Below are 27311 nucleotides of genomic sequence, written 5' to 3' on the forward strand. Positions count from 1 at the left end.
TTTCAGCCTGGGGATGGAATTACATCGTTCAGCTTTTTCCCGCCTTCTGAGAGCCCATGGGAGCCGTAGGAAGTGTCACGTCATGCCAGAGATCCCCTGTATTTGTTAGAGATGGTCAAGGAGGGCAAGAAATGGTCAGACAGGCCACTTCCTGTAAGGAATCTTCTCAGGTTTTGGCCTGCCAAATGAGTTCTGTTATACTCACAGACACCATTCAAACAGTTTTAGAAACTTTAGGATGTTTTCTATCCAAAGCCAATAATTATATGCACATTCTAGTTACTGGGCAGGAGTAGTAACCAGATTAAATCGGGTACGTTTTTTATCCGGCCGTGCAAATACTGCCCCCTAGCCCCAACAGGTTAACTCTAAGGAACGTATCCTCTGCACCATAGGTAACTCTGGGTCTTCCTTTCCTGTGGCGGTCCTCATGAGAGCCAGTTTCATCAAAACACTTGACGGTTTTTGCGACCGCACTTGAAGAAACTTTCAAAGTTCTTGAAGTTTTCCATATTGACTGACCTTCATGTCTTAAAGTGATGATGGACTGTTGTTTCTCTATGCTTATTTAAGCTGTTCTTGCCATAATATGGACTTGGTCTTTTACCAAATAGGGCTATATTCTGTATACCACCCCTACCTTGTCACAACACTGATTGGCTCAAACGCATTAGGAAGGAAAGAAATTCCACAAATGAGCTTTTAACAAGGCACACCTTTTAATTCAAATGCATTCCAGGTGACTACCTCATGAAGCTAGTTGAGAGAGGAGAGTGATGCATCAGATGACCTGGCCTCCACAATCACCCGACCTCAACCCAATTGAGATGGTTTAGGATGAAGTTGGACCGCAGAGTAAAGGAAAAGCAGCCAACAAGTGCTCAGCATATGTGGGAACTCCTTCAAGACTGTTTAGAAAAGCATTCCAAGTGAAGCTGGTGGAGAGAATGCCAAGAGTTTACAAAGCTGTCATCAAGGCAAAGGGTGGCTACTTTGAAGAATCTCAAATATGTTAACATCAGAAGCCACCTCCCTAAGTTTGTTTTATTCACTGCTTTAGCATAGTCCGCCAACCCTGATGTCCTAGCCGTGTCTGAATCCTGGCTTAGGAAGGCCACCAAAAATGCAGAAATTTCCATCCCCAATTACAACATTTTCCATCAAGACAGAACTTCTAAAGGGGGCGGAATTGCAATCTACTGTAGAGATAGCCTGCAGAGTTCTGTCATACTATCCAGGTCTATGCCCAAACAGTTCGAGCTTCTACTTTTAAAGATCCATCATCTCTCCAGAAATAAGTCCCTCACTGTTGCCGCTTGTTATAGACCCCCCTCAGCTCCCAGCTGTGCCCTGGACACCATATGTGAATTGATTGCCCCCCATCTATTGTCAGAGTTCGTACTGCTAGGTGACCTAAATTGGGATATGCTTAACACCCTGGCCGTCCTACAATCTAAGCTAGATGCCCTCAATCTCACACAAATTATCAAAGAACCTACCAGGTACAACCCCAAATCACTAAACATGGGCACCCTCATAGATATCATCCTGACCAACTTGCCCTCTAAATACACCTCTGCTGTTTTCAACCAGGATCTCAGCGATCACTGCCTCATTGCCTGCGTCCGTTATGGGTCTGTGGTCAAACGACCACCCCTCATCACTGTCAAACGGTCCCTAAAACACTTACATTTACATTTTACATTTACGTCATTTAGCAGACGCTCTTATCCAGAGCGACTTACAAATTGGTGCATTCACCTTATGATATCCAGTGGAACAACCACTTTACAATAGTACATCTATATCTTTTTTTTGGGGGGGGGGGTTAGAAGGATTACTTAATCCTATCCCAGATATTCCTTAAAGAGGTGGCGTTTCAGGTGTCTCTGGAAGGTGGTGATTGACTCCGCTGTCCTGGCGTCGTGAGGGAGCTTGTTCCACCATTGGGGTGCCAGAGCAGCGAACAGTTTTGACTGGGCTGAGCGGGAACTGTGCTTCCGCAGAGGTAAGGGGGCCAGCAGGCCAGAGATGGATGAACGCAGTGCCCTTCTTTGGGTGTAGGGACTGATCAGAGCCTGAAGGTACGGAGGTGCCGTTCCCCTCACAGCTCCGTAGGCAAGCACCATGGTCTTGTAGCAGATGTGAGCTTCAACTGGAAGCCAGTGGAGTGTGCGGAGGAGCGGAGTGACGTGAGAGAACTTGGGAAGGTTGAACACCAGACGGGCTGCGGCGTTTTGGATGAGTTGTAGGGGTGAGCAGGCCTTTCTAATCAACCTGGCCCGGGTATCCTGGAAGGATATTGACCTCCTCCCGTCAGTAGAGGATGCCTGGTTGTTCTTCAAAAGTGCTTTCCTCACCATCTTAAATAAGCATGCCCCTTTAATTTTTTTTTTAACTAAGAACAAATATAGCCCTTGGTTCACTCCAGACTTGACTGCCCTTGACCAGCACAAAACACCCTGTGGCATACTGCACTAGCATCGAATAGTCCCCGCGATATGCAACTTTTCAGAGAAGTCAGGAACCAATACACACAGTCAGTTAGGAAAGCAAAGGCTAGCTTTTTCAAACAGAAATATGCATCCCGCAGCACTAATTCCATAAAGTTTTGGGACACTGTAAAGTCCATGGAGAATAAAAGTACCTCCTCCCAGCTGCCCACTGCACTGAGACTGGGAAACACTGTCACCACTGATAAATCCATGATAATCGAGAATTTCAATAAGCATTTCTCTACGGCTGGCCATGGTTTCCACCTAGCTACTCCAACCAACAACTCTGCACCCCCTACAGCAGTCATCATACCGCTCAGGAAGAAGACGCATTCTGTCTCCTAGAGATGATCGTACTTTGGTGCAAAAAGTGCAAATCAATCCCAGAACAACAGCAAATGACCGTGTGAAGATGCTGGAGGAAACAGGTACAAAGGTATCTATATCCACAGTAAAATGAGTCCTATATCAACATAACCTGAAAGGCCGCTCGGCAAGGAAGAAGCCACTGCTCCAAAACCGCCATAAAAAAGCCAGACTATGGTTTGCAACTGCACATGGGGACAAATATACTTTTTGGAGAAATGTCCTGTGGTCTGATGAAACAAAAATAGAACTGTTTGGTCATAATGACCATCGTTATGTTTGGAGGAAAAAGGGGGAGGCTTGCAAGCCGAAGTACACCATCCCAACCGTGAAGCACGGGGGTGGCAGCATCATGTTGTGGGGGTGCTTTGCTGCAGGAAGGACTGGTGCACTTCACAAAATAGATGGCATCATGAGGCAGGAAAATTATGTGGATATATTGAAGCAACATCTCAAGACATCAGTCAGGAAGTTAAAGCTTGGTCGCAAATGGGTCTTCCAAATGGACAATGACCCCAAGCATACTTCCAAAGTTGTGGCAAAATGGCTTAAGGACAACAAAGTCAAGGTATTGGAGTGGCCATCACAAAGCCCTGACCTCAATTCTATAGAAAATTTGTTGGCAGAACTTAAAACGCTTGTGCGTGCATGGAGGCCTATAAACCTGACTCAGTTACATCAGCTCTGTCAGGATGAATGGGCCAAAATTCACCCAACTTATTGTGGGAAGCTTGTGGAAGGCTTCCCGAAACGTTTGACCCAAGTTAAAGAATTTAAAGGCAATGCTACCAAATACTAATTGAGTGTATGTAAACTTCTGACCAACTGGGAATGTGATGAAAGAAATTAAAGCTGAAATAAATCATTCTCTCTACTATTATTCTGACATTTCACATTCTTAAAATAAAGTGGTGATCCTAACTGACCTAAAACAGGGCATTTTTACTAGAATTAAATGTCAGGAATTGTGCAAAAACTGAGTTTAGATGTATTTGGCGTATGTAAACTTCTGACTTCAACTGTATATCTCCTTCACTAATGTCACGACTTCCGCCGAAGTCGGTCCCTCTCCTTGTTCGGGCGGCGATCGGCAGTCGACGTCACCGGCCTTCTAGCCATCGCCGATCCACTTTTCATTTTCCATTTGTTTTGTCTTTGTTTTACACACCTGGTTTCAATTCCCCAATTACATGTTCATTATTTAACTCTCTGTTTTCCCCATGTTTTTGTGAGTGATTGTTTTATGTATGTTCGGTCCGTTATTGTGGGCTCGGTATTACGACATGTTATTGGAATATTTGAGTAAAGTTACTTGTGTTACTCATCTCTGCTGTCCTGCGCCTGACTCCTCTGCACCAGCTACACCCAGACCACTACAACTAACTTTAAGTGTCAGTTGTCAGAGCAGCTTACCGATCGCTGCAGCTGTACACAGCCCATCTGTAAATATCCCATCCAACCAACTACCTACCTCATCCCCATATTTGTTTTTGTTTTTCTGCTCTTTTGCACACCAGTATTTCTACTTGCACATCCTCATCTGCACATATATCACTCCAGTGTAAATTGCTAAATTGTAATTACCTCGCCACTGTTGGCCTATTTATTGCCTTACCTCCTTACTTCATTTGCACACACTGTGTACAGATTTTTCGCAGTAGTAAATGAGAACTTGTTCTCAACTGGCCTACCTGGTTAAATAAAGGTGAAATAAAATAACAAATACAAATATAAACTGTATTTTGAATTGTTTAACACTTTTTTGGTTACTACATAGTTCCATATGTGTTATTTCATAGGTTTGATGTCTTCACTATTATTCTACAATGTAGAAAATAGTTAAAAAAAAAAATAAAATTGAATGAGTAGGTGTGTCCAAACTTTTGACCTGTACTGTACATTCAATATATTGTCTCATAGAGTGAACGTGTTATAACTTTTTATGGGCTTTGCTTATCCAGGCGCGCCGCGCAGCTTCTCAGCGAGAATCTTGGGCATGGTGTGGGCCGGCTTTGCCATGATCATAGTGGCATCGTATACTGCCAACCTGGCAGCCTTCCTGGTGCTGGACCGGCCTGAGGAGCGCATCACCGGCATCAACGACCCGAGGGTGGGCATCAAGAAGTAGTCCTGCTTTAAATACATATAAATACTCTTTCAGTACATCTCCACCTCCATAACCTATGGATATTAGGTAGCATACTGTAAAATGGGTGGAAGTTTAGCGAGGTGCGTAAGTTATTGGGGTGAAAATACTATAAAGTAAGTGGTTGTGCAGTGTCAAATGTTGAATTCTTCCAGACTTCCAGAATTGGTAAAGTGTATGTGAGTGTTGAATGTAAATTCCTTCCAATCTCCCTATCCTTCAACAGCTGAGGAACCCATCAGACAAGTTCATCTACGCCACTGTGAAGCAGAGCTCTGTGGACATCTACTTCCGGCGGCAGGTGGAGCTTAGCACCATGTACCGCCACATGGAGAAGCACAACTACGAGAGTGCCGCTGAGGCTATCCAGGCCGTGCGCGACAAGTGAGTCCTGGCCGGGCCGGCCTGGCCTGGGCGTGTCGGCCGGAACTGGTCAGATAGTCAGTCAGGTCAGAGAGAAAAAGAGAGAGGGCCAGTCAGTCAGACCTGGGGGTTCTGGACCTCTGGATCAGCGAGACACAGAGGGTCTTACTGCAGCGTTCCCTCTGGTCCAGGCCCATCATCCAGCCAAGACAGAACCAGGCTCAGACTCAGAGCAGGGCCGCATGCACTGTGTCAATAGCGTTCTAAAGATGAGCTAATGTTGAGCTGAGGAGCACCCTTTTTCAGGCTTTATCCAAGACGAGCGTCTTTGAGGTGGGGAATCCAATGGGGGACGCGCCGTCGTCCGTCCGGCATTGGATTTCATTTTTCAAGCGGCGGTAGACATGGATGGTAATGCTGACTCACACGCTTTGTGTGGCCAAAGGGGAGCCGTAAATGTGTGTTGTGACAATCACTGTACTGTTGCACCGTAACCCCCTCCTCCCCCCTGCCTCCCTCCCCCCAACAGCAAGCTGCATGCTTTCATCTGGGACTCTGCGGTGCTGGAGTTTGAAGCCTCGCAGAAGTGCGACCTGGTGACCACGGGAGAGCTGTTTTTCCGTTCGGGCTTTGGCATAGGCATGCGCAAGGACAGCCCCTGGAAACAGAATGTGTCCCTGGCCATTCTCAGGTCTGTCCCAGCCCAAGCAGCATTGTTTTTATGTTGTTCTTTTTTCTCTCTTTTTATTTTCCTTTTTTGACCATCCGACACCGCTGTGTCAGCTCTCTTCTCTCTCTGTATCTCCCCATTCCTGCTCTTTGTCTGTCTGTTAGTCTATCAGTCAGTCTGTGTTTGTGTCGTCTGTGTTACTAGCATTCTGGGATTTCTCTTCTGGAGTGTATGGCTTGGCTTTTTGTTAACTGTCTTACCTCTTTGCCCACTCCCCCCACCCCTGCAGTTCCCATGAGAATGGCTTCATGGAAGATCTAGATAAAACCTGGGTGAGATACCAGGAGTGTGACTCACGGAGCAATGCCCCAGCCACACTCACCTTTGAGAACATGGCAGGTAGGGTTTCCCTTTTGGGTTTTGAGAAACCTAAAAGTGATTGGACAAAAACTGCAGTGGTAAGGTACTGTAGCCTTTTTTTGTCCAATACCTTTTTTCCTGTATTTTTTTTGTTACGTGAAGTGTGTTAAAGTTGTTTGTTGTGGTTTACTGTTGTTATACACTGAGTGAACAAAACATTAAGGACACCTGCTCTTTCCATGACATAGACTGACCAGGTGAATCCAGGTAAACGCTATGATCCCTTATTGATGTCACTTGTTAAATCCACTTCAATCAGTGTAGATGAAGGGGAGGAGACAGGTTAAAGAAGGATTTTTAAGCCTTGAGACAATTGAGGCAAAAGATTTAAGATTTAAGTGCCTTCGAACAGGTTATGATAGTAGGTGCCAGGTGCACCGGTTTGTGTCAAGAACTGCAACGCTGCTGGGTTTTTCATGCTCAACAGTTTCCTGTGTGTATCAAGAATGGTCCACCACCCAAAGGACATCCAGCCAACTTGACACAACTGTGGGAAGCATTGGAGTCAACATGGGCCAACATCCCTGAGGAATACATTCGACACCTTGTAGAGTTAATGCCCCGACGAATTGAGGATGTTCTGAGGACAAAAGGGATGAGGGGGATGCAACTCAATATTAGGAAGGTGTTCCTAATGTTTTGTACACTCAGCTTCGTTGTTATAGCTGTGATCCTAATATAAACTTACAAGGTTTGCAGCGGACGGCGTGAAGTGGAAGCAGGTTGAAGAAAAGACGGGCAACCGTTGACGTATAGACTAGATTCACACAGACACAGTCATGGTCAGTGGGTTGCGGCTGAGTGTCAGAGTGGCGACTCACCACCCATCCCTGTGTCTGTCTGTCTCTGTCTGACAGGAGTGTTCATGCTGGTGGCTGGAGGCATAGCAGCAGGGATCTTCCTCATCTTTATTGAGATCGCCTACAAGCGGCACAAAGACGCCCGCAGGAAGCAGATGCAGCTGGCCTTTGCGGCCGTCAACGTCTGGAGGAAGAACCTGCAGGTATGGCATCTCTTTCCCCCCGTAAGCACTGGCACCCGGGGGGGGAAGGGCAGAGATGGGCTGAGACACGCCCAGCATAGCCCTTCCTGCAGGTTCCTCCAATACAGGTGTACGACCAATCATTTTTTTCCGTCACTGTTAGCATCCTGTCTGACCATGTTGCCTACTGGTGATAGTCACTCATGGATTGCTGTGTCACATTCAGTGATGAAGCTGTTCCCAAGGCATTACCATGGGCCACCGTGGGTCCATCTTCCAGTCCCTTAGACCAACGGCCCCCATGTCTCCTCTCTGTGCTGCAGGACAGTAAGGAGGCCTCTGGGAGCCAAGCTGTGGGCGCATCGATGACTCCATCGTTAGTACGTAACATAGACAAGAGCCATCTCCACCCCACGTCACCCTTCGCTTTTATAATTAAAGTTCAGCTAAAATCAAAAGTAGCTTTAACATGAGAAAATCTGAAACAAAAATATGCATTCCACGTTCATGGCATGAGCCAGTTAAGCCTTACACTTACCTTAGCACGTATGCAACGCAAGAACGCAATTAGCTACGCAAAATGGCCCTTCTGCGTACTTGCGTTGCAAAAAATATGGAAAAGTGTGCAGCCCAAAATCTATAATGCAACGCAACTACGCAGAACGGCCATTTTGCGTAGCTAATTGCGTTGTTGCATTGCATGCCTGTGTAGGGTATAAATTAGGCTTTATGCACTGCTGCTATAACACTTTTAAGCTTTGTAAGGTCAGATGATGAGGACATGCAGGGGAATAAGGTAATAAAGAGATTCTCACATAACTATGAGATACTCAGATAAATCTCATGCTTTTTGATAGCTGTAACAGTGTGCTGTTACACTATCATTTCTGACCCCGACTCTCCTACGCTTGATGTTTATACTTCTCCAGTATTCACATCACTCCATCCACCAGAATCCCCGCTCCCCTACACTGTTTATGGACACAGAACATGAGAGTCCTCTCAGGAAAAGCCTGCGGGTCAGTAACTTGCTTCAAAACAGTGGCCGTCTAAAGCTAATCAGGCAAAAACCATTCCAGCTACAGTTGAGTTATGCGCTCGCTCCTCAGTCCGTCTCGTCGCTGAAGAACATGATTTGCCCTTAACTCCAATATCTTCCGCTGTGAAGCGTTGGTGGCCTTCCAACTTCCTCTTTCGCCCTTACTTCGCATCATCCTGCCCCCCCCCCCCCCCCCCCCCCCGCCGCCCCCACCCTCACTGCGCTGGCTTTCCAGCAGCAGGAGGAGCGCGGCGTGGGGGTACGGGGGAGGGGGTTGACGGGAGCAGACGAGGCGGCAGTGGACACTGTGAGCCTGTGATGTGGCTCTGGCATCCAGCCTCCCCATGCTGGCTCTTTGTTAAGCACTCACAAAAGGTCAGTGGTACACCTGTTGTATTGACAGCAGGGCTGGAAGAAGGTACGGTAAGATCACAGTCTCCAGTGTGTGTCAGCAAATCAATGTCCTTCCGAGACTGTCTGTCATCTACCTTACTACTGGATGTAACTGTTGTCTTCATGTCTGTGTACATGTATAGGCACATACAGCAGACAAATGCATGCAGGCGCCCGCTGAGAAAGGAAAAGGACACACAAACTGTTGGTCTGCGTAACATCTGTGTTTTAGACAAGGTTTTATTGACACAGTTTATGAATAGTTTTTGCACTAGTGAACAAAGATGGCTCCATCCATGTAAAACAAACACAGCATCATTCTCAATAGGGCCTGGAGCTAATGACAGTTTTCTGCTCTTATTCCTTAAATGGGGCATTATGCTTGGATTAGTAGAAATTAGATCGTGCTTGGAGTAGTAGAAATTAGATCGTGCTTGGAGTAGTGGAAATGAGGTCATGCCTGGAGTAGTGGAAATTAGATCATGCTTGGAGTAGTAGAAGTGAGGTCATGCTTGGAGTAGTATACGTGAGATCATGCTTGGAGTAGTATACGTGAGATCATGCTTGGAGTAGTAGAAGTGAGGTCATGCTTGGAGTAATATACATGAGATCATGCTTGGTGTAGTAGGGGTGAGGTCATGCTTGGAGTAGTAGAAGTGAGGTCATGCTTGGAGTAGTAGAGGTAAAGTCATGCTTGGAGTAGTAGAAGTGAGGTCATGCTTAGAGTAGTAGAAGTGAGGTCATTCTTGGAGTAGTAGAAGTGAGGTCATGCTTGGAGTAGTAGAAGTGAGTTCATGCTTGGAGTAGTAGAAGTGAGGTCATGCTTGGAGTAGTAGAAGTGAGGTCATGCTTGGAGTAGTAGAGGTGAGGTCATGCTTGGAGTAGTAGAAATTAGATCGTGCTTGGAGTAGTGGAAATGAGGTCATGCCTGGAGTAGTGGAAATGAGATCATGCTTGGAGTAGTAGAGGTGAGGTCATGCTTGGAGTAGTATACGTGAGATCATGCTTGGAATAGTATACATGAGATCATGCTTGGAGTAGTAGAAGTGAGGTCATGCTTGGAGTAATATACATGAGATCATGCTTGGAGTAGTAGGGGTGAGGTCATGCTTGGAGTAGTAGAAGTGAGGTCATGCTTGGAGTAGTATACGTGAGGTCATGCTTGGAGTAGTAGAGGTAAAGTCATGCTTGGAATAGTAGAAGTGAGGTCATGCTTAGAGTAGTAGAAGTGAGGTCATGCTTAGAGTAGTAGAAGTGAGGTCATTCTTGGAGTAGTAGAAGTGAGGTCATGCTTGGAGTAGTAGAAGTGAGGTCATGCTTGGAGTAGTAGAGGTGAGGTCATGCTTGGAGTAGTAGGGGTGAGGTCATGCTTGGAGTAGTAGAGGTGAGGTCATGCTTGGAGTAGTAGAGGTGAGGTCATGCTTGGAGTAGTAGAGGTGAGTTCATGCTTGGAGTAGTAGAGGCAAGCAAATCATTGAAGCAAATACAGTATGTTATTAACATTATTCATATTGTCCTCATGTCTCTGGAGGCCATCAATGTGATGACTTACTGAGCTTCAACAGAGGAAGTACAGTAAAATACATAATTCACACTATTCAGTACACACTATCATAATAGCAGGGTTGGGTGACAATTTATGTGAACTTTCCTTTCTCTGTAGGTATCTCCAACTAGGTGTCCAGATGTCATTTTGACTGCTTGTGTGTTTGTTGGTTTGTGTGTTTGTATGTTTATATTTGTGTGTGTTTTTATTCTTCTGTGCATATGCAAAGTGTTTGTATATGCCCGCTTTCCAACACAGGTACCTCCAGAGTATGTGCACTTCTGAATAACCTGTTTGAGTCTGTCATATCCTTCACACTGTTTCTGCTCTGAATTGATTATGCCTTAGTCTCATCTCCAACAACTAACCAACCATTCCAGGGTTGGGCTAAATTCCATTTGGAATTTCAAGTCACTTCCTGAATTGATTGAATTGAATTGGAATTTACCCAAACCCTCACCACCTTTGTTTGCTTGTATCTACTGAAAAAGCACCATGAACTGAATCTGTCCTAATCCCTAGTTTAAAAGCAGCTGCAGTATCTACTGTAGCCGTTAGCTTTTTCTGTTGTAGCAGGTCTTATTCAGAAGTGCACTGCCTAAAAGTGGAGGAGATATTAGGAGTGAGATCAACGAAATGTCAACAAGAACTAATGCACTCCAGTGGCTGTTGTTTCCTATTGGAGACAGGCAGCCGCTGCACATGCGTCCAGTGGGACTCTTTCTCCGTTGGACCAGCATGCTTTGCATGACCGGGACTGTGCAAATGCAGCACTTCACCAGCGGTCAGTATCGCTTGATATCATGTGAGACCTGGATAGTCTACGCTGAAAAGTACAAGAAGAAGAAACAATTTTGACAAAAAAAATAAAAATACTAAAGACTAGAAAAAATCAATGCTTTGAGTTTCCTGGGCAATGAGCATTGTCTTGTTTATATCTAAATGTCTCTATGCCTCATCATTACCTCATTGATGGAGTTTTAACATGAGGTGACTTTGACCATTGACTAACGTCTAGATGTCATCTTCCAACAGGAAATCCATTTTATTTGACTTTTTTCTCACTCAGAGCGGAGTGGTGACATGTCCATCACTCCTCAGCCAGTCAGCTCCATCAATCTTCCACACCATCCAATAGAACAGCACCTCTTAATGCTGTGGCATTAAGAGACTGGGGATGGCTCAAACAGAGACCCAGTCATGTAACCTGATGACAGGGGATGTTCTGTGTTGGTCCAGTGCTGGCCTGGGTTGAATGTCATGCTTTATGTTATTTGTCTCCTCCTCAATCTCTTTCCCTTACCAACCCTGCCAAGCTCTTCCCATCCTCCCATGCCCCTTTCTGCATGCTCTCAGCTGAAATTCACACTGCCCTGCCCTAAGGTCCTCCCCATACCCTACGACTAATTCACCTTACTCTACATATCATACCCATTCATCTAGGCCTAGGCCTTCCCTAACCCCTACGACTAATGCATCCTACTCTCTACATCTCATACCCATTCATCTAGGCCTTCCCTAACCCCTACAACTAATGCATCCTACTCTCTACATCTCTTACCCATTCATCTAGGCCTTCCCTAACCCCTACGACTAATGCATCCTACTCTCTACATCTCATACCCATTCATCTAGGCCTTCCCTAACCCCTACAACTAATGCATCCCTCTCTCTACATCTCATACCCATTCATCTAGGCCTTCCCTAACCCCTACAACTAATGCATCCTACTCTCTACATCTCTTACCCATTCATCTAGGCCTTCCCTAACCCCTATGACTAATGCATCCTACTCTCTACATCTCTTACCCATTCATCTAGGCCTTCCCTAACCCCTATGACTAATGCATCCTACTCTCTACATCTCTTACCCATTCATCTAGGCCTTCCCTAACCCCTACAACTAATGCATCCCTCTCTCTACATCTCTTACCCATTCATCTAGGCCTTCCCTAACCCCTACGACTAATGCATCCTACTCTCTACATGTCTTACCCATTCATCTAGGCCTTCCCTAACCCCTACGACTAATGCATCCTACTCTCTACATCTCATACCCATTCATCTAGGCCTTCCCTAACCCCTATGACTAATGCATCCCTCTCTCTACATCTCTTACCCATTCATCTAGGCCTTCCCTAACCCCTACAACTAATGCATCCTACTCTCTACATCTCTTACCCATTCATCTAGGCCTTCCCTAACCCCTACAACTAATGCATCCTACTCTCTACATCTCTTACCCATTCATCTAGGCCTTCCCTAACCCCTACAACTAATGCATCCTACTCTCTACATCTCTTACCCATTCATCTAGGCCTTCCCTAACCCCTACAACGAATGCATTCTACTCTCTACATCTCTTACCCATTCATCTAGGCCTAAGGCCTCCCTAACCCCTACAACTAATGCATCCCTCTCTCTACATCTCTTACCCATTCATCTAGCTAACCGTCCCCACCCAGACCTCACAACGACATGGCCAAAACCTCACATACTACCTACCTACCTCACCAAAATCTCTTGTACTTCTCCATACCAGGCCCAATCCCCACTCTAACTCCATTTACTAATGTACTGTATATAGTACATATACTATTCCATATACCACTACCCCACTCTTTAAACCATTTATTTCACTCCCTAGGGTGTGGGGGGAATTTCCATTATACCCGAGCACAGGTATAATGACTCAAGGGGCTTAAATTATATACTACCTATCTGTTGTTTATCTTAGTTGGTATGCATTTTAGCGGCTCCCCTGCCTTGTAGAGCACCTTTTTGTTTTTACTGCATGGCTTTCAATGTGGTTGTTTCCTTTGCCAGCTTTTCTTCTCGCTCGTTTGGTTCCCTTGGCTTTGCTTATGGATCTTAAAGTAATAACGATCTAATAGCAAGACGACGGATGTTTATTTATTTTTTCTTTTCTCCCCCTACGCAGCCCTCTTCCTCTCTAGAGACTCAGGATGTAAGAATACCTTAATATGAGCTTTTGCACACAAACACTCTCTCTGCCATGTACCTATAGAGGACTGAGAGTAGCTGTGGGGCACTTTGATGGGATGAGGGAGGGACGTAACACAACTGATGTGTGAATATCATGTAAGGATATTGTTAAAATGGGTTTGGGAATAAGTGGGAGGGAATAACAAGCTTTTCTAGACCTTGGACAGGGATTTGAACATCCAATGAATTCAGTTGATTCTGCTGACTATGACATATCATAGACATGGTATACCGGCTATTTTGTTGTTCCTCAGACCTGGCTAATGTATATTTTCTCTTTGAAAGGGTGTGTGTCTTGGGTGAAGGGGGTGGAGGTGACTATTTGATGTGTGGGTGTGTGCAAGTTGGAGTGAGTGTGTGAGTAGGATGTAGTGGATGGTCAAAGCAGCATAGCACAGGTATCGTCAACACATGCTCCTCAAACCATTCCAATGCATTTCTAGAGACATGGGGGTATTTGGATGTGTCAGTGCTTGGCTAAGGATTTTCCATCATGTCCAGTCCCACTATGGTGAAATGGCCTAGCCGACAGTGTAGAGGCATTCTTACATGATTGGACAGACTACAGTCCCAGTCCCACCCTTGAAAGCGGAGCAAATCTCCTGTTGCCTCCAATGTCCAATAGAGACTACTTTGGGCCAGGACACTCACCCTCATATCGCTTCAGACAGTGAAAGGGAAGGGGGAGGGAGGGTGTGGAGAGAGGGTGAGTGGGTGGATGGGTGAGACTGAGACCAAGGTATCACTCCACCCCAAGAATATGAATAACTGTTCTACATATATTTATTTTAGGATAGGAAAAGTGGTAGAGCAGAGCCCCCCGACCCCAAAAAGAAAGCCTCTTTTAGGTCCATCAGTACCTCCCTGGCCTCCAGCATCAAGAGACGTAGGTCGTCCAAAGACACGGTAAGGAGATGAAGAAGGGAACATCATCTTCCCTTACTCTTCCCTCTCTTCTCTCTCTTTTTCTCTACCTCTGTCTCCTCTTCTCTTCTCTCACAATCTCTCCCTCTTTTTCCTGTCTTTTCTACCACCATTCCCATCTCTTAATTGCCAGAGAGCCCCATTCCTCTCACCCATCCTACATGGCTCAGCAGCAGCCATGGCCACATGTCTGTCAGTCTGCCATCGATCAGCCATCCAACCAGACGCCATCTGTAGGCAGACAGGATGCAGGATGCTAGGCAGCAGTGCAGGATGTAGAGCAGGTCAGGGGTTGGAGCTGGTGTGCTGGCTGTGGGGAGAGCAAATGCAGGGCCAGGCTGGGCTGGCTTCGTGGGATTAGAGGGTGTAGTACTGGAGGAGGGGCAACGCAGCAGTCTGTCTTGCTTGTTTGGGCTGCTCTTCCTTCCTGCCAATGATATGGACGTGGTTTTGACCAATTTGTCTCTTGGTGATTTTGTAATTGTGTTTGTCTCTTGTTCCTTTGATTGCCTGATCCTTCTGTTCAATCCATCTTTTATACACTTAAATCCTGCACTTCTTCTCGTTTTGTTTCAGTCGTTGTTGGGTTTTGATTTCAAAGCATGCGCCAACGTCCTGCCATTTGCCAAAGTCAGTCAACCGTTCTGAAAACAAACTAACATGTCGATTTTTACCAACAGACCATCTATTTCAGGGTTTTCCCCATGGAGTCATGTTATTAGATCTAGTCTGTCTACTTTTGATTTGTCATGTTTACTTTGTCATGTTTGTAACCATATTGTCTGACGAAAGGATTTATTTCAATGTCCTTGTGGTGTCCATTTTGCATGCTTTTTAGGGCCTATTTCTAGGTGGTGAATGCAGGTGGTTCTATTGTGTCTTCCTCTCTTTGCCGCCTTTCTCGGCTTGAGATTCTTTGAAACATCACGCTTTTATTGTATAAGCAGCTTAGACCCACTGTAAAAAGAACTCAGGCCTTATCTACCTCTCTTTCTATGGGGGCCTTGCTGCAGTACAATAAGAGTGTGACGCTCTCTCATTTCCTCCACAGTCCAGTTGGAAGGGCCTGCTCATTGCTGGTGAGGAGGCTCCTCCACAGTGGCCTGACAATCCAGTGACCTGCAACATTCTCTGTCCTGCTGTTCACCCAGACATAGCTGGCTGATGACCAAATCTGAGTTAACCAGCTATGGTCAATTCGGATTTAGCTTAGAGTTTCACAGTAGATATCAAAGCCTTTTGTTTTTCCTTGACTACTTACTGGCCCAATCAAACATGTCGAAAAGGTCTCTCTTGGTCTGTGTTTCTGTTTGATTTCTCTCTCTTTTCCCCTTGGTCTTATATCTAGTATCTCTGACATTTATATTGATGTTACTTGTTTGATCCAAATCAATACTTACTCTCTCTTGGAGTTTTTTCTATAGACTTGGTCTCAACTATTGGAATGGAGAAGATGGAATGACCATTGTTGCTGTTTGTGGGAGGGTTGGGATGGTGGTTTGGGAGTTATCATGCTCTTACGCACATCCATGGTGAAAAAGAGAGACCACATAGGTTATAATAAGATTATAACCAAAGATGTACCATCCTCAGTCTTTGACTATTATTTTGATTTTATATAAGTGTTCTTCTTTTATATTAATGGTTATTAATGGACTTTTGAGTGTCAGTGTCCCTCACCCACATGCCACACTGCTCCTCTCTCCCTCCCTCTACAAGCATGTGAATTAATGTTATTGTTGTCAGTAGTAGTAGTAGTACTAGAAGTAGTAGTTGCAGTAGAAATAGTAGTCGTAGCAGTAAGATATATTATTTTAGTAGTAGTAATTGTAGTAGTTCAAAAGTCATTGTGGTAGTGGCCATAAGTAGTGATGTATTGAAGTGTCTCGCTTTTGCTGGTCCACCTTCGGCCAGTAGGGGGTGATCTAAATGATACCACTAACAGCAGGCCTCGAAGTAGGTCCACGTGTGGACATCTAAACAGGGGCCTATACACCTTGTGATGATGCAACTCTTAGATCTAAGTGATAAGTCCTTTGTAACTATTAGTAAAAAATCATCAGTATTTTTAATTTGTATTACCCTATGATGATGTTGACCCTTGACTTAGCGTGGTAGTTGCATCATAACAACTTATATAGCTCAATATGCTTGAATGCTTGAAGAAAAGCATCAACACAGATTCAAATGAGAGACACAATCACCAACACCTAAAATAATCGTTTGAATTTGCTGATTTGCGAAATTGACAGGCATCAGAAATTACATTTGGGATTTTTGTGAAGATGGATGGAGGTACACGGTGGATTATGATTGGCTTGTACTGAAGTGTCCCTGTTCTGAAAAGGAAGACCTCTTAAAGTACAAAAACATGTTTAAGCCATTTGTCTTATCACAGTTTGAAAAGTGTTGTGAATTAGGTTTCTCCAACTTTTATACTATAAATCAGAATCCATGGCAAAGTAAGTTGGATTTTGATTTGACATGCTGGAAACAACGCTGATGAAAACAGCATGTCTCGTAGAGAGCATGATTCAGCACAGTGGTATGGTATGGAATTATAGGAAGGCAACAAACTTCACAAAAAACAATCCCTATATTTTGCAAGATCAGTTAATGGCCATATTTGCAATGGATAAGGAACAATCCACAGCAATTGCAGTGGTTAGTGATACTGCTACTTTGCCAATTGCTAAAGGAACCATCCTTACCATTTTCAAGTATGTTACCTGCCATGAAGCTCATGACAAAATACACAATCAATGACATTAGGTTACACAATCCCAAAGTCACAGTTGCCATAGTAACTGAGCACCTGCATGGAGCTGGGTATGTTGCTACCCAGCACTGTAGATGCCCATTAAAACCAACCACTCTGCTTCTCAGGAGGAGTACAGTGAAATATGGACTGGAAGTAAGAGTCCAACTGGATAGCGATGTGAACCAGCCAAGATTGCACTAGGGCTTAATCATAATTAATATTTTTCTCTCAGCTTAGCTGCTAAAAATAAAACCCGGTCTGCATGCAAATGACTGTGGGTAAATCAGCTGTCTTATTTTATCCAAGGGGGTAAATGATTGCCAAGTCAGTCATGTAGGGTTGAGATTACCTTTGGCTGATTCAAATGTGCTCTACCCTCTGGGCCTTACCTCCACTCCACTGTAGTCATATGATAACCCTCCTCAGGCAGAGCAAGCAACTAGCACAAGTAGACTCCTGGCTGCACTGTACTAATCTGAGGACACAACAATGGAAGCAAAATGTTTCCACCTTTCCTAACCACACTGCCTTTCGGGGGTTATAAAACACCTCTGCTTTGACTGAAATGGAGCAGAGCTGTTATTTTCTATAGCAGTTTTGTTTAGGGATTTTGTAGGGGACTGACTAGGGCTCTGTTGTTCTCATGTTCTCTCCATCTCTGCAGCAGTACCCACCCACCGACATCACGGGCCAGCTCAACTTGTCCGACCCATCTGTCAGCACAGTGGTGTGAGAGGGACAGAAGGAGAGAGAGAGGGGGGGGGGGGGTGAACGGAGAGAGCCTTCCCCCAGATCGCTGCATTGTTGGATCCATCACTGCTGAAGCTTTTTGTCCCATTGGCTTTGCAGTGGAGAAATGGAGCCTACGTCTAAGAAAGGACTCCCCTGATCATATTCTCTGATCATGGCACCTGTTACAGCTGTCTGGCATTAGTTAGCTCTAGGGTTCTGAGCTTACTGACACATACTGTGTTTTTATCTGTTTTCTCTATTCATGCTCAATTTATGCTTAAAACAGTCCAATCTTTGTCTAATTTACTTACTGCAGACATAGTGATGCTGGATACTACTACTATTTAATATATCTACATGATACATTTTACTGTTTTAAAAATCTTGTTTAGTTAGATTACTTAAGTATACAAACAAGTTAAGTTCTGTACATATCATTTAACTTACAAGGAGGGACTATAACACGTATTATTATTTCACAGTATTTAACAGCAGGAGGTGGCAGGTAGTTTAACGGATTAGGGTTAGTTAGGCCAGTAACCGAAAGGTCGCTGGTTTGAATCCTCAAGCTGACTAGGTGAAAAATCTGTCGATGGTCCTTGAGCAAGGCACTTAAGCCTAATTGCTCCTGTAAATTGCTCTGGATAAGAGCCTCTGCTAAATGACTAAAATGTGAACAGCATAATAGGTACACTTTGCTGGATAACAACTACAGCATTTTATTAAGAAATACTTATTTTAACTCCATGTTTAAACATTTTAGATATGTCTTTGTTAAATTGGACACGTTTAAATAGTGAGATATTAACTTTTGTGACAATGTAATCCTTAAAAGCAGCAATTCTAAAGATGGAAGCATGCATGTATTGTAAATGCATAGATGCAACTGAATATTTATGTAACTAATGTCCATGGTGTTAATATTGCTGCTGCTGTTTGTTGGAATACTCCGTGGCACTTTACAACACACTTAAAACCATTTTCTAATCACTCACAGTTCTCTGAGATACAAAAATGGTGAACTTTGTTTACATTGTATTGTTTGCCCCTTAATCATTTTATAACTGTCTGCCAAATGCATGCTTGTATATATTATATCCAGCCAGTATTATCCTTTGGTGCCGCTTGAAAACATTCTGCCTGTAATGTAATGTTCACATTTACCTGTATTTGGTCCAATGAGGTCCTTACACCTTTGATATTGGGAAAGTGGCAATGCTCTATTCTTATTTGAAAGGGATTTTTAGTCACGAATCTAATCAAAACTACAGGAAATACTCTCAAAGGGGTGCACATTTTTGCTTTTTCCCTAGCACTACACACCTGATTCAAATAACCAACTCATCATAAGCCTTTGATTGGTGGAATCATGTGTGTAGTCCTAGGGCAAAAACAAAAATGGGAATCCTTTTGGGTCCCCAGGACCAGGATGAAGAGAAACATTCTCTAAGTCATTGTTTTCTGCCATATGTTTGGGAACCCCCCTCTATCTTCCTCTTCGCTGTCCTCAGTCTTTCTCATCGCCAGTGTCAAGGGGTTGCATCAAAGGGCCAGGTTTTTCACCCAACCAGCACTTGGTCTTTCATGCAAAACCTCCCTGTGCACGGCAGTCTATCTTCAATTTGCTCTTTGAGATCTTTTACATGAAAGGAACCCATGTGAATTGATAACTCAGCTTAACTTGCAGTCTTGGTGCTGTGAGGTTAGGCACCGTTATCTTGGTTAAATGCAAAACGGGCCATTTCCCAGGCTCTGATGTTGAGAAACAAAGACAAAGTGTGGCATGTTGAAACAAAGACTACAGTACCATTCTGGCACGGCAACGCACAGCATTTTAACCTGAGGGCTTCCCCATACTGTTCCCATCAACAAGGCTAATTTGAAATATGATTATGTATTCAGTATGCAAGTACATACAAATGTATATGAATAAGAGTAGAAAACAGCTCAGAAGAGAGATCATGGTCTAATTGTTATAGTATGATCCACAGCACAAAATGGTTAAATCAACGTTGTTTCAACGTAATTTGTCAACGTATTGTGATGTGGAATCTATGTGGAAAATACATTGGATTCGAAAAAGTTATCAACTGTTATTTTGAGGGTGACATTTCAACCACAGAATTATGTCATCATTGTAACAAAATTTCCACATAGTCAACCTTGAATAAAATATGTTGAATTTGAAACAACATCAGATCTTCAATGTTATATCCATGTCAGAAAAAAAACAACAGGCTGGGCTGTACCTGGTACTGGAGAGTTGATCCAGCTACCCGTTGGTCCAGGGTTTTAACCAAGCCCAGCCCTGCTTAGCTTTGATATTTTCCACTGACTACTACCAATATGCTATCGTGAGAATGATTGTTGAGAGATCTCTTAATAGCTAAATAGATTCACTGTTGCAATCAAAGTAATTCCAAAGGTCATATAAGCAATGTCGTCCCCCCCCCCCCCCCCCCCCAAAATCCCGGCACTGAGCAAATTTCAGGTTTTCTGAGCTCAAACTTGAATGTTGTGAAAATTCTGTGTAACTTCCAGCACGCGTTTACTGTGAACACTGAGGCTGTACCCGCTTTAAGTTACAGTTTTAACAGTGGCCAAGTAGGCTACTGTGGCTATTTGATCATAATGTTGGCCTACCAGAGTGGCCTACCATCAAAAACAATGAAGAAATACATCTCATAATATTTTAACATGGAAATAGCTGTTCTATCATTCAGCCTACAGTAGCAGCCAATATGTGGTGGTCAATGTAGGTCTACATTCCATGCAGGGCTTGACATTAACCTGTTTATCCTCTTGTCCTTCAGAAAAGGAGGTGACTGAAAATGTTTTTGTGTTGTTTGATGTAACAAAAGAAAATGTGTTATTATTTCCATACCATTATTACAGAGAATCAGACAAATTATGCTACCCTCTGCTTATTGGCTACTTAGCTTATTCAAGCCTGTCTCAATATACAAAACTGCCCCTTTAAGACAAAAAAAGCTCTTTACCTGACTCGCTTTTCAAAGATGTCTAGGAATATGCACGTTTTGTGGTCTTATAGGAAGCAATCACTCCCCTATTGCTGACTACAAATTATCTATAACTGGGCTAATAACTCACTAACTAGCAAAGGATATGAACAAAATGTGCACAAGTGGCTACATACAGCTCTTGCTTTGATCTCAAAACAAGTGCATCTACTCAAGACCACAGCTGTAAACACAGTCCAGTTCAAAGTAAACGGCACAGATCCATATATGCCAATGGTCTATTTGTATATAGGCCTACTACAGCTCTGATTGGTTATGCCGCATGGGTCTGTGTAGTGTACAGGCTTAGTCGTGTGCAATAGAATCCTACTCCGATGAGGTCTGCCTACAACAAAATCTCTTGCATAGTTAGTTTTGTTTCAGGATGTTGCATTAAAAGTGGCTAATATTGCGTTGATTTGACCACAATTGGCACAGTAAAGGGAAATGTTGATAGTGTTAACTAACAGGGAAAACTCTCGACAAACTGGATATTGAATTGTGTTTAGTTGTCAACACAACCAAATATCAACATTTGAAGGAGATGTATCTTCTGCTTTGGTATTCCCATCTGTGCCACTGACATAGTTTGGCTTGAATTCCAGTTTGCCTACAAATAAAAAATGCATTTGTTGGATTCATGTCCCCTTCTCAACCAAACTTTAAATAAAGTTTGATTTGATTTAGTCCCATTCTTTAAATTCTATTTTTGTTTTATATGGATACAAACTGGAATTAAAGACAAACTACTGGCACAAAAGATACATATTTTTGAAATGTTGATATTTGGTTGTGTTGACCAAACACAATTCAATAACACTTTAGCAATACAGCAAATAGCCTAAAGTTAACACTATCTTACAAACTAATATAACAGTATTTATTCAATGTTAAAATTAGTAACACACCAATGGCCACATTTTGAGGTTACTGTACTATAAATGTCCTCTTATGTCATCATAGAAAGTGTGCATGTTCAAGATGATAGCATGCAAAGGTTGCAGGTCTGTGGAGAGCTTCACAATTGCTATAATAACATGCAGAATCTCGAACAGCATTGATCAGTTCCACCATTTTTTATGTAATCTCAATTGCAATCCAGGTCATTTGGTTGTGCTATTACATGAAGCGCAGTGATAACACATTATATTGTTGTATAAATACAGATTATCTGACATTGTTTTTCCATTTGAATTTGGTTGGGCTTTTAGATGGTTGAAAGCATAGTAATAACACTTTTGGAATTCAACACATTTCTGGCTGTCTTTTTGAGTGGCTCTCAAACAAATATTACCCAAATGTCATACAAACAGAAAAAAAGTAATTAATAATTGTATGAATTTGTTTGGTGACAAAGTTTTTGTAGAAACACATAGATTGTAGTACTTCACTGGAGAAACAGTTAACACATTTGTTAATATATAGCACTAAAACAGCATTTAATTTATGAATGTGAAATTTGATCATTTAAATAGTTGCTTCTAGTCATTTTCTCATTCTGGCCAATGCATGCTTAAGTGTTTTTATCAGTATTGTTTTTTTGGTTCTTGAATGCTTATTGATATTGACCATACAGATTATGTTTAGTTTTCTGAAATGCATACTTTGACTGCAATGTAAATATAATTTGGTTTGTTATTGATGAAGATGAGGAGATTGACATTCTAGTACCACAAGTGCAATACAATGTCACGCACACACAAACACACACTCAAACACTGTATACATTTTGAAGTTTTACCTCCTCAATTACGAAGATGATATAAAAAGATTTTAAATTAAATTATCTTGTTTGTATAGATGCACTTGTAAATAAAATCTACCTATTGCCAAATGCAATCAGAGATGCTTTTGTTTATGCAGCGTAGCCTACTACACACATTGCAATCTATATTTTCTGCCGACACTCAAAGGGTGCACTTGGGTTAGTTCGCTTGGCACGTCGGATGAGCGTAGAGACGTGATACAGTATGTTATGTTCTGTTAATTTAGTGTGAACCCAATCCAAACGGAGCACGGGCGAGCTAAATCAGGCAAGCTCATTTTCAGTGGCCGCAGTTGGGGCCTAGGACAGAAGAATGCTGACGTGCATGCTCAGGTAGAATATTTCCAAGTGGGTGTAGCTTAAGTTTTGTGCGTGTTTTTTTCAGAAGAGATAGGGGTCATGAATTGTGTTTCTAGTTAGGCATATGGCACAATTTTAGAGCGAATACATGTGATACCACCAGATTCCACCGTCCACACCTGTTTGCAGGTGAACCTCATCACCTGAATTCTGTAGTTTGTAAGGTAAGAAGTTTTACTTTACTTTCATACACCCAAGTACTTCTCTGCAGCTGCCACCACAACATCTATTTTCTGTGATTTACATTCCATTTCTGCGGTATAGTTGATAACCATGGCTATGAACGCTAAGAAACCAACCTTACTGAAGCACGTTATTTCTATCACTCTTTATTGGACTTGGCCTACACACAGGGAGACACAGGATCCCTCGCCCTGGCCCTTCTCTCTTCACTGCCTCAGCATGTGACACCTTCTGTACAACTCTGATCCTGGCAACCTCAACCTGCCTTTCTCTTACCGGACATCTCTGATCTCCAGCACCATGCGTGTCCCTACAGTTAACAACACACAAATATTTTCCACCGATACTACACATTCCTTTGTCTCATGCCCTCCTGCACACTTCTCACATTTGGAATCTCCCTCCTACACACTGCAGCACATGACTATAAGTTTGACACCTATAACACTGTAATAGGTTCGGGACAAAAGCTCTCAAGGGATAACAGACACATACTAACTTGACTTTGTCGGTTAAAAAGACTGCATCAAAACTCAGCAGGACAGACAGTGTCTTCTCTGTTTCACCACACTCTCCACGGGGTCTGCGTCACACCAAACGGCGGGCATCACAGACACCCGGAATCTTCCATTGCAGTTGATCCTCCTCAACACTTAACGCCACTGCAGTTACTGTATCACTCCTTTCAACGGCGCTCCGCTCCGGAGAGCAAAGCAAGTCACAGTTGTTGTCCCTAGGTACATGGTGCAGAGCGCCCGCTCCCTCTGGACGGAAGAAACAAAAAAAAAATTACTTCTAGTTATTTTCACCGTGTAACGAAAACGCTGGGAGTCAGGAAGCAGGTGCGGTTGGAGAGTTTAATAGAACACAAACAATAAACAATTCAAAAACAGGAGTAGCGTCGGGACATGGAAACAGAGTCAATAACGCCTGATGGGAAATAACAACCGTGATATATATATATATATATATGGGGAGTAATCAGGAAGATGATAGAGTCCAGTTGTGCCTGAACATGAGGCGCAGGTATGCGTAATGAAGGTTGCCAGGTGTGCGTAGTAATGGGTTGCCTGGACCGGTGGTTAGTTGACCAGCGACGTCGAGCACCGGAGAGGGGGAGCGGGAGTAGACAGTACCCCCCCCACCCCGTCACGCACTGCTCCAGCCGCAAGACAGCGCCGGCCTAGAGGACAGCCCCGAGGGTGAAGAGAGGGCTGGTTCGGACGGCGAAGGTGGAATTCTCGGATGATGTTAGGATCTAGAATGTTGTCCACCGGAACCCAACACCGCTCCTCTGGACCATACCCCTCCCAGTTCACCAGGTACTGGAGCCGACCCCCATGACGTCTGGAGTCCAGAAGGGATCTGACAGCATAGGTGGGAACTCCCTCGATGTCCAGAGGAGGTGGAAGGGGTGTCGTGGGGGATGGCCTCAGCCAGGGGACCAGGAACCATTGGCCTGAGGAGAGAAACATGAAAGGAAGGTGAGATCCGGTAGATAGTGGGAAGCTGTAACCTATAAGTCACCTCGTTGACTCTCCGGAGGACCTTGAACGGCCCCATAAACCGGGGGCTCAGCTTCTTGCAGGCGGAGTGGGATGTTCCTGGTGGACAGCCAGATGCGATTACCAGGATGGAACACGGGCGCCTCACTGTGGTGGTGATCCACCTGCTCCTTCTGGTGACGGACGGTCTGCTGGAGCCTCACATGAGCATCACTCCAAACTTCCTCTGCATGCCGGAACCATTCGTCCACCGCATGGGCTTCGGTCTGGCTCAGAGTCCACGGAGTCAGGGCTGGCTGATAACCCAGGACAGACTGAAAGGGAGTAAGCCCGGTGGAGGAGTGAAGTAATGTATTCTGTGCGTATTCCACCCAGGGAAGGAATCTGGCCAACTCCCCCTGCCAGTCCTGGCAGTGACTCCTCAGGAACCTCCCCAGCTCCTGGTTCATCCTCTCCACCTGCCCGTTGGACTGAGGCCGGTACCCAGAAGTGAGGCTGACCATGACCCCCAGTTTCTCCATGAAAGCCCTCCATACCCGTGACGTGATTTGGGGGCCAGGGTCGGAGACAATGTCCTCCGGAAGGCCATAGTGCCAGAAGACCTGCTGGAACAGTGCCTCAGCGACCTGGAGAGAGGTAGGGAGACCAGAGAGAGGAATAAACCGGCATGATTTTGAGAAGAGGGGGAGATTAGTGACAAAAATCAATGGTTAGATGTGACCAGGGACTCTGAGGCAGGGGAAGGGGAAGGAGTCTCCCTGCTGGAGAATGCAGGAGGGATTTAGTTTGGGCACATACTGAACATGAGTTGACATAGTGAGCCATATCCTGCGCCAAGGTGGGCCACCAGTATTTATTGGAGATGGAGTGAATTGTGGGGGTAGTACCTGGATGTCCAGTGGTTTACCATCAAGTGCTTGAACCAGAAATGGAGAGGAGAGCGGGTATGAGGGGATGTTCAGAGACGAGACAAGGGCCTGGTCAATAAAATTCCCCTGTGGCACCAGAGTCCACTAGAGCAGTAGATACCACAGATAAGGAACAGGTTGATAGTGAAATGGGTACAAGAAAGGGTTTGGTGGAAAGTGATGATGGTGGAATAATCACGCCAAGCCAAGAAGACAGATAATCACGGAACCGTCCCTTTGCTCTTGTGGACCCTGGGTTGGGATGTATCGGACACCACTGAAGCTGGAGCCCCAGCTGTCTCCGATGGTGTCGCTCGGCAACGGGAAGGCACATGGCCCCTACCTCTATAGGTTCAGGCTCTGAATGGTCAATGTAAGAGGGAGAGAGGTGATGCCGACGCTCTCGAAGAAGGTTATTCAGACGGATGGCCATCACGATAAGTGCGGCAAAGGAGAGGGTGTCATCTCAGCACGCCAACTCTGTCTGGACCTCTTCGCACAATCCTCTTCTGAATAGGGTGCGGAGCACCGGCTCATTCCATTCGCTGGATGCTACCACTGTACGTAAGGCGAGGGCATACTCCGCAGCGGTCTGGCCTTCCTGCCGCAGTTGAAGTAAGCGCTCGCTTCCATCTCTGCCTCGGGTGGATGGCCGAAGACCTCCCTGAACAGAGCCAAGCTCCTCCTCTCTCCCAGACGGCCATAGCCCACTCCAACGCCCATCCAGTCAGCAGGGATATAACCGTGACAACCTTGGACCTCTCGGTGGTGGGAGCTCCCATCAGATGAGTGCAATAGAGGGAGCACTGGAGTAGGAAGCCACAGCATTTTGATGGAGTCCCATCTTATTGACCTGGACAGACTGCTGGATGGGCTGGGATATTGGCTCGCTAGGTCAACTGGTGGTAGATAATCCTCCGCCCGAGGGAGGTGATGCCCCTTGTGTAATGTTGAGACGCTGCAGAACGCAGAGGACCTCTTCCAGTTGAGCCAGCTGGTCGTGATGTTGGCAAAGTAGGTTTCCCTGTTCGCTGACCATCTGGGAGAAGCCTTGATCAACGCTGCTTCCATAATATTGAGGCGCTATTTTGTAACGTAGATGCTGGGTGTGCATAGTGATGGGTTGCAAGGACCTGTGGTTAGTAGACCAGCGACGTCGAGCGCCGGAGCGGGGAGAGGGAGTAGACGTGACACACCGACTCAACAGACCCAAATTCTTCTCCATCCTACCTGACACCACATATGGATCAGCCAAAAGGCAAAGATACATTTTCTCCCCAAAAAACGGATTCCCACTGGGCCAGAGTCATTTTGTCATATTTTCCTATCTTACCACTCTTCAGACACGTCAACCTCCACACTTTGCAGCTCCCGAATCTGCTCCACAATTTTCTTAAATGTCATCCTCTATCTCTTCAACTCCTTCAAACTCCATGTCACTCTCATCAGTTTTACGTTATGAGCTACGAAAGTATGATTTTCCATTTTCTACTTGACACCCAACATCTTCTCTTTCCCCAGGGTTTTTCCCTTTTCCCTCGACCCTCCCGCCATCTTCCTCTTGTCAGTTTCGCCTTCCGAACTACAGTAGCATGATTTCCCATTTTTGTATTTCTCTCTCAACATCCTCTCTTGTCCCAGGATCGTTTTCCTTTGTATCTTCAATTTTTCCTCTTTCTTCCTCAAGTTTTCTTCTGAGCTACTGAACTACAGTTTTCCATTTTTGT

The 27311-nt window shown here is 44.5% G+C and overlaps 1 protein-coding gene across 4 annotated transcripts in view; it reads left to right on the plus strand.

Moving 5' to 3' along the window:
* The window catches only part of LOC106565473 (glutamate receptor ionotropic, NMDA 1-like), a 43025-nt gene extending 20328 nt beyond the window's left edge, over nt 1-22697 (plus strand). For 2 of the 4 annotated variants that reach the window (XM_045690752.2, XM_045690760.2), the window contains 8 exons: nt 4823-4971; nt 5234-5391; nt 5900-6061; nt 6330-6439; nt 7318-7463; nt 13362-13388; nt 14219-14332; nt 17776-22697. In XM_045690752.2, the coding sequence (XP_045546708.1) occupies nt 4823-4971; nt 5234-5391; nt 5900-6061; nt 6330-6439; nt 7318-7463; nt 13362-13388; nt 14219-14332; nt 17776-17844 (935 nt within the window). In that variant the 3' untranslated portion in view covers nt 17845-22697. The remainder of the gene's footprint in view (nt 1-4822; nt 4972-5233; nt 5392-5899; nt 6062-6329; nt 6440-7317; nt 7464-13361; nt 13389-14218; nt 14333-17775) is intronic. The other 2 variants (XM_014132735.3, XM_014132742.3) reach the window with 1 other exon arrangement.
* Nucleotides 22698-27311: the final 4614 nt, after the last annotated feature.

Source organism: Salmo salar, chromosome 01 (genome assembly GCF_965601325.2).
Source record: "Salmo salar chromosome 01, fSalSal1, whole genome shotgun sequence".
Taxonomy (NCBI): Eukaryota; Metazoa; Chordata; class Actinopteri; order Salmoniformes; family Salmonidae; genus Salmo; species Salmo salar.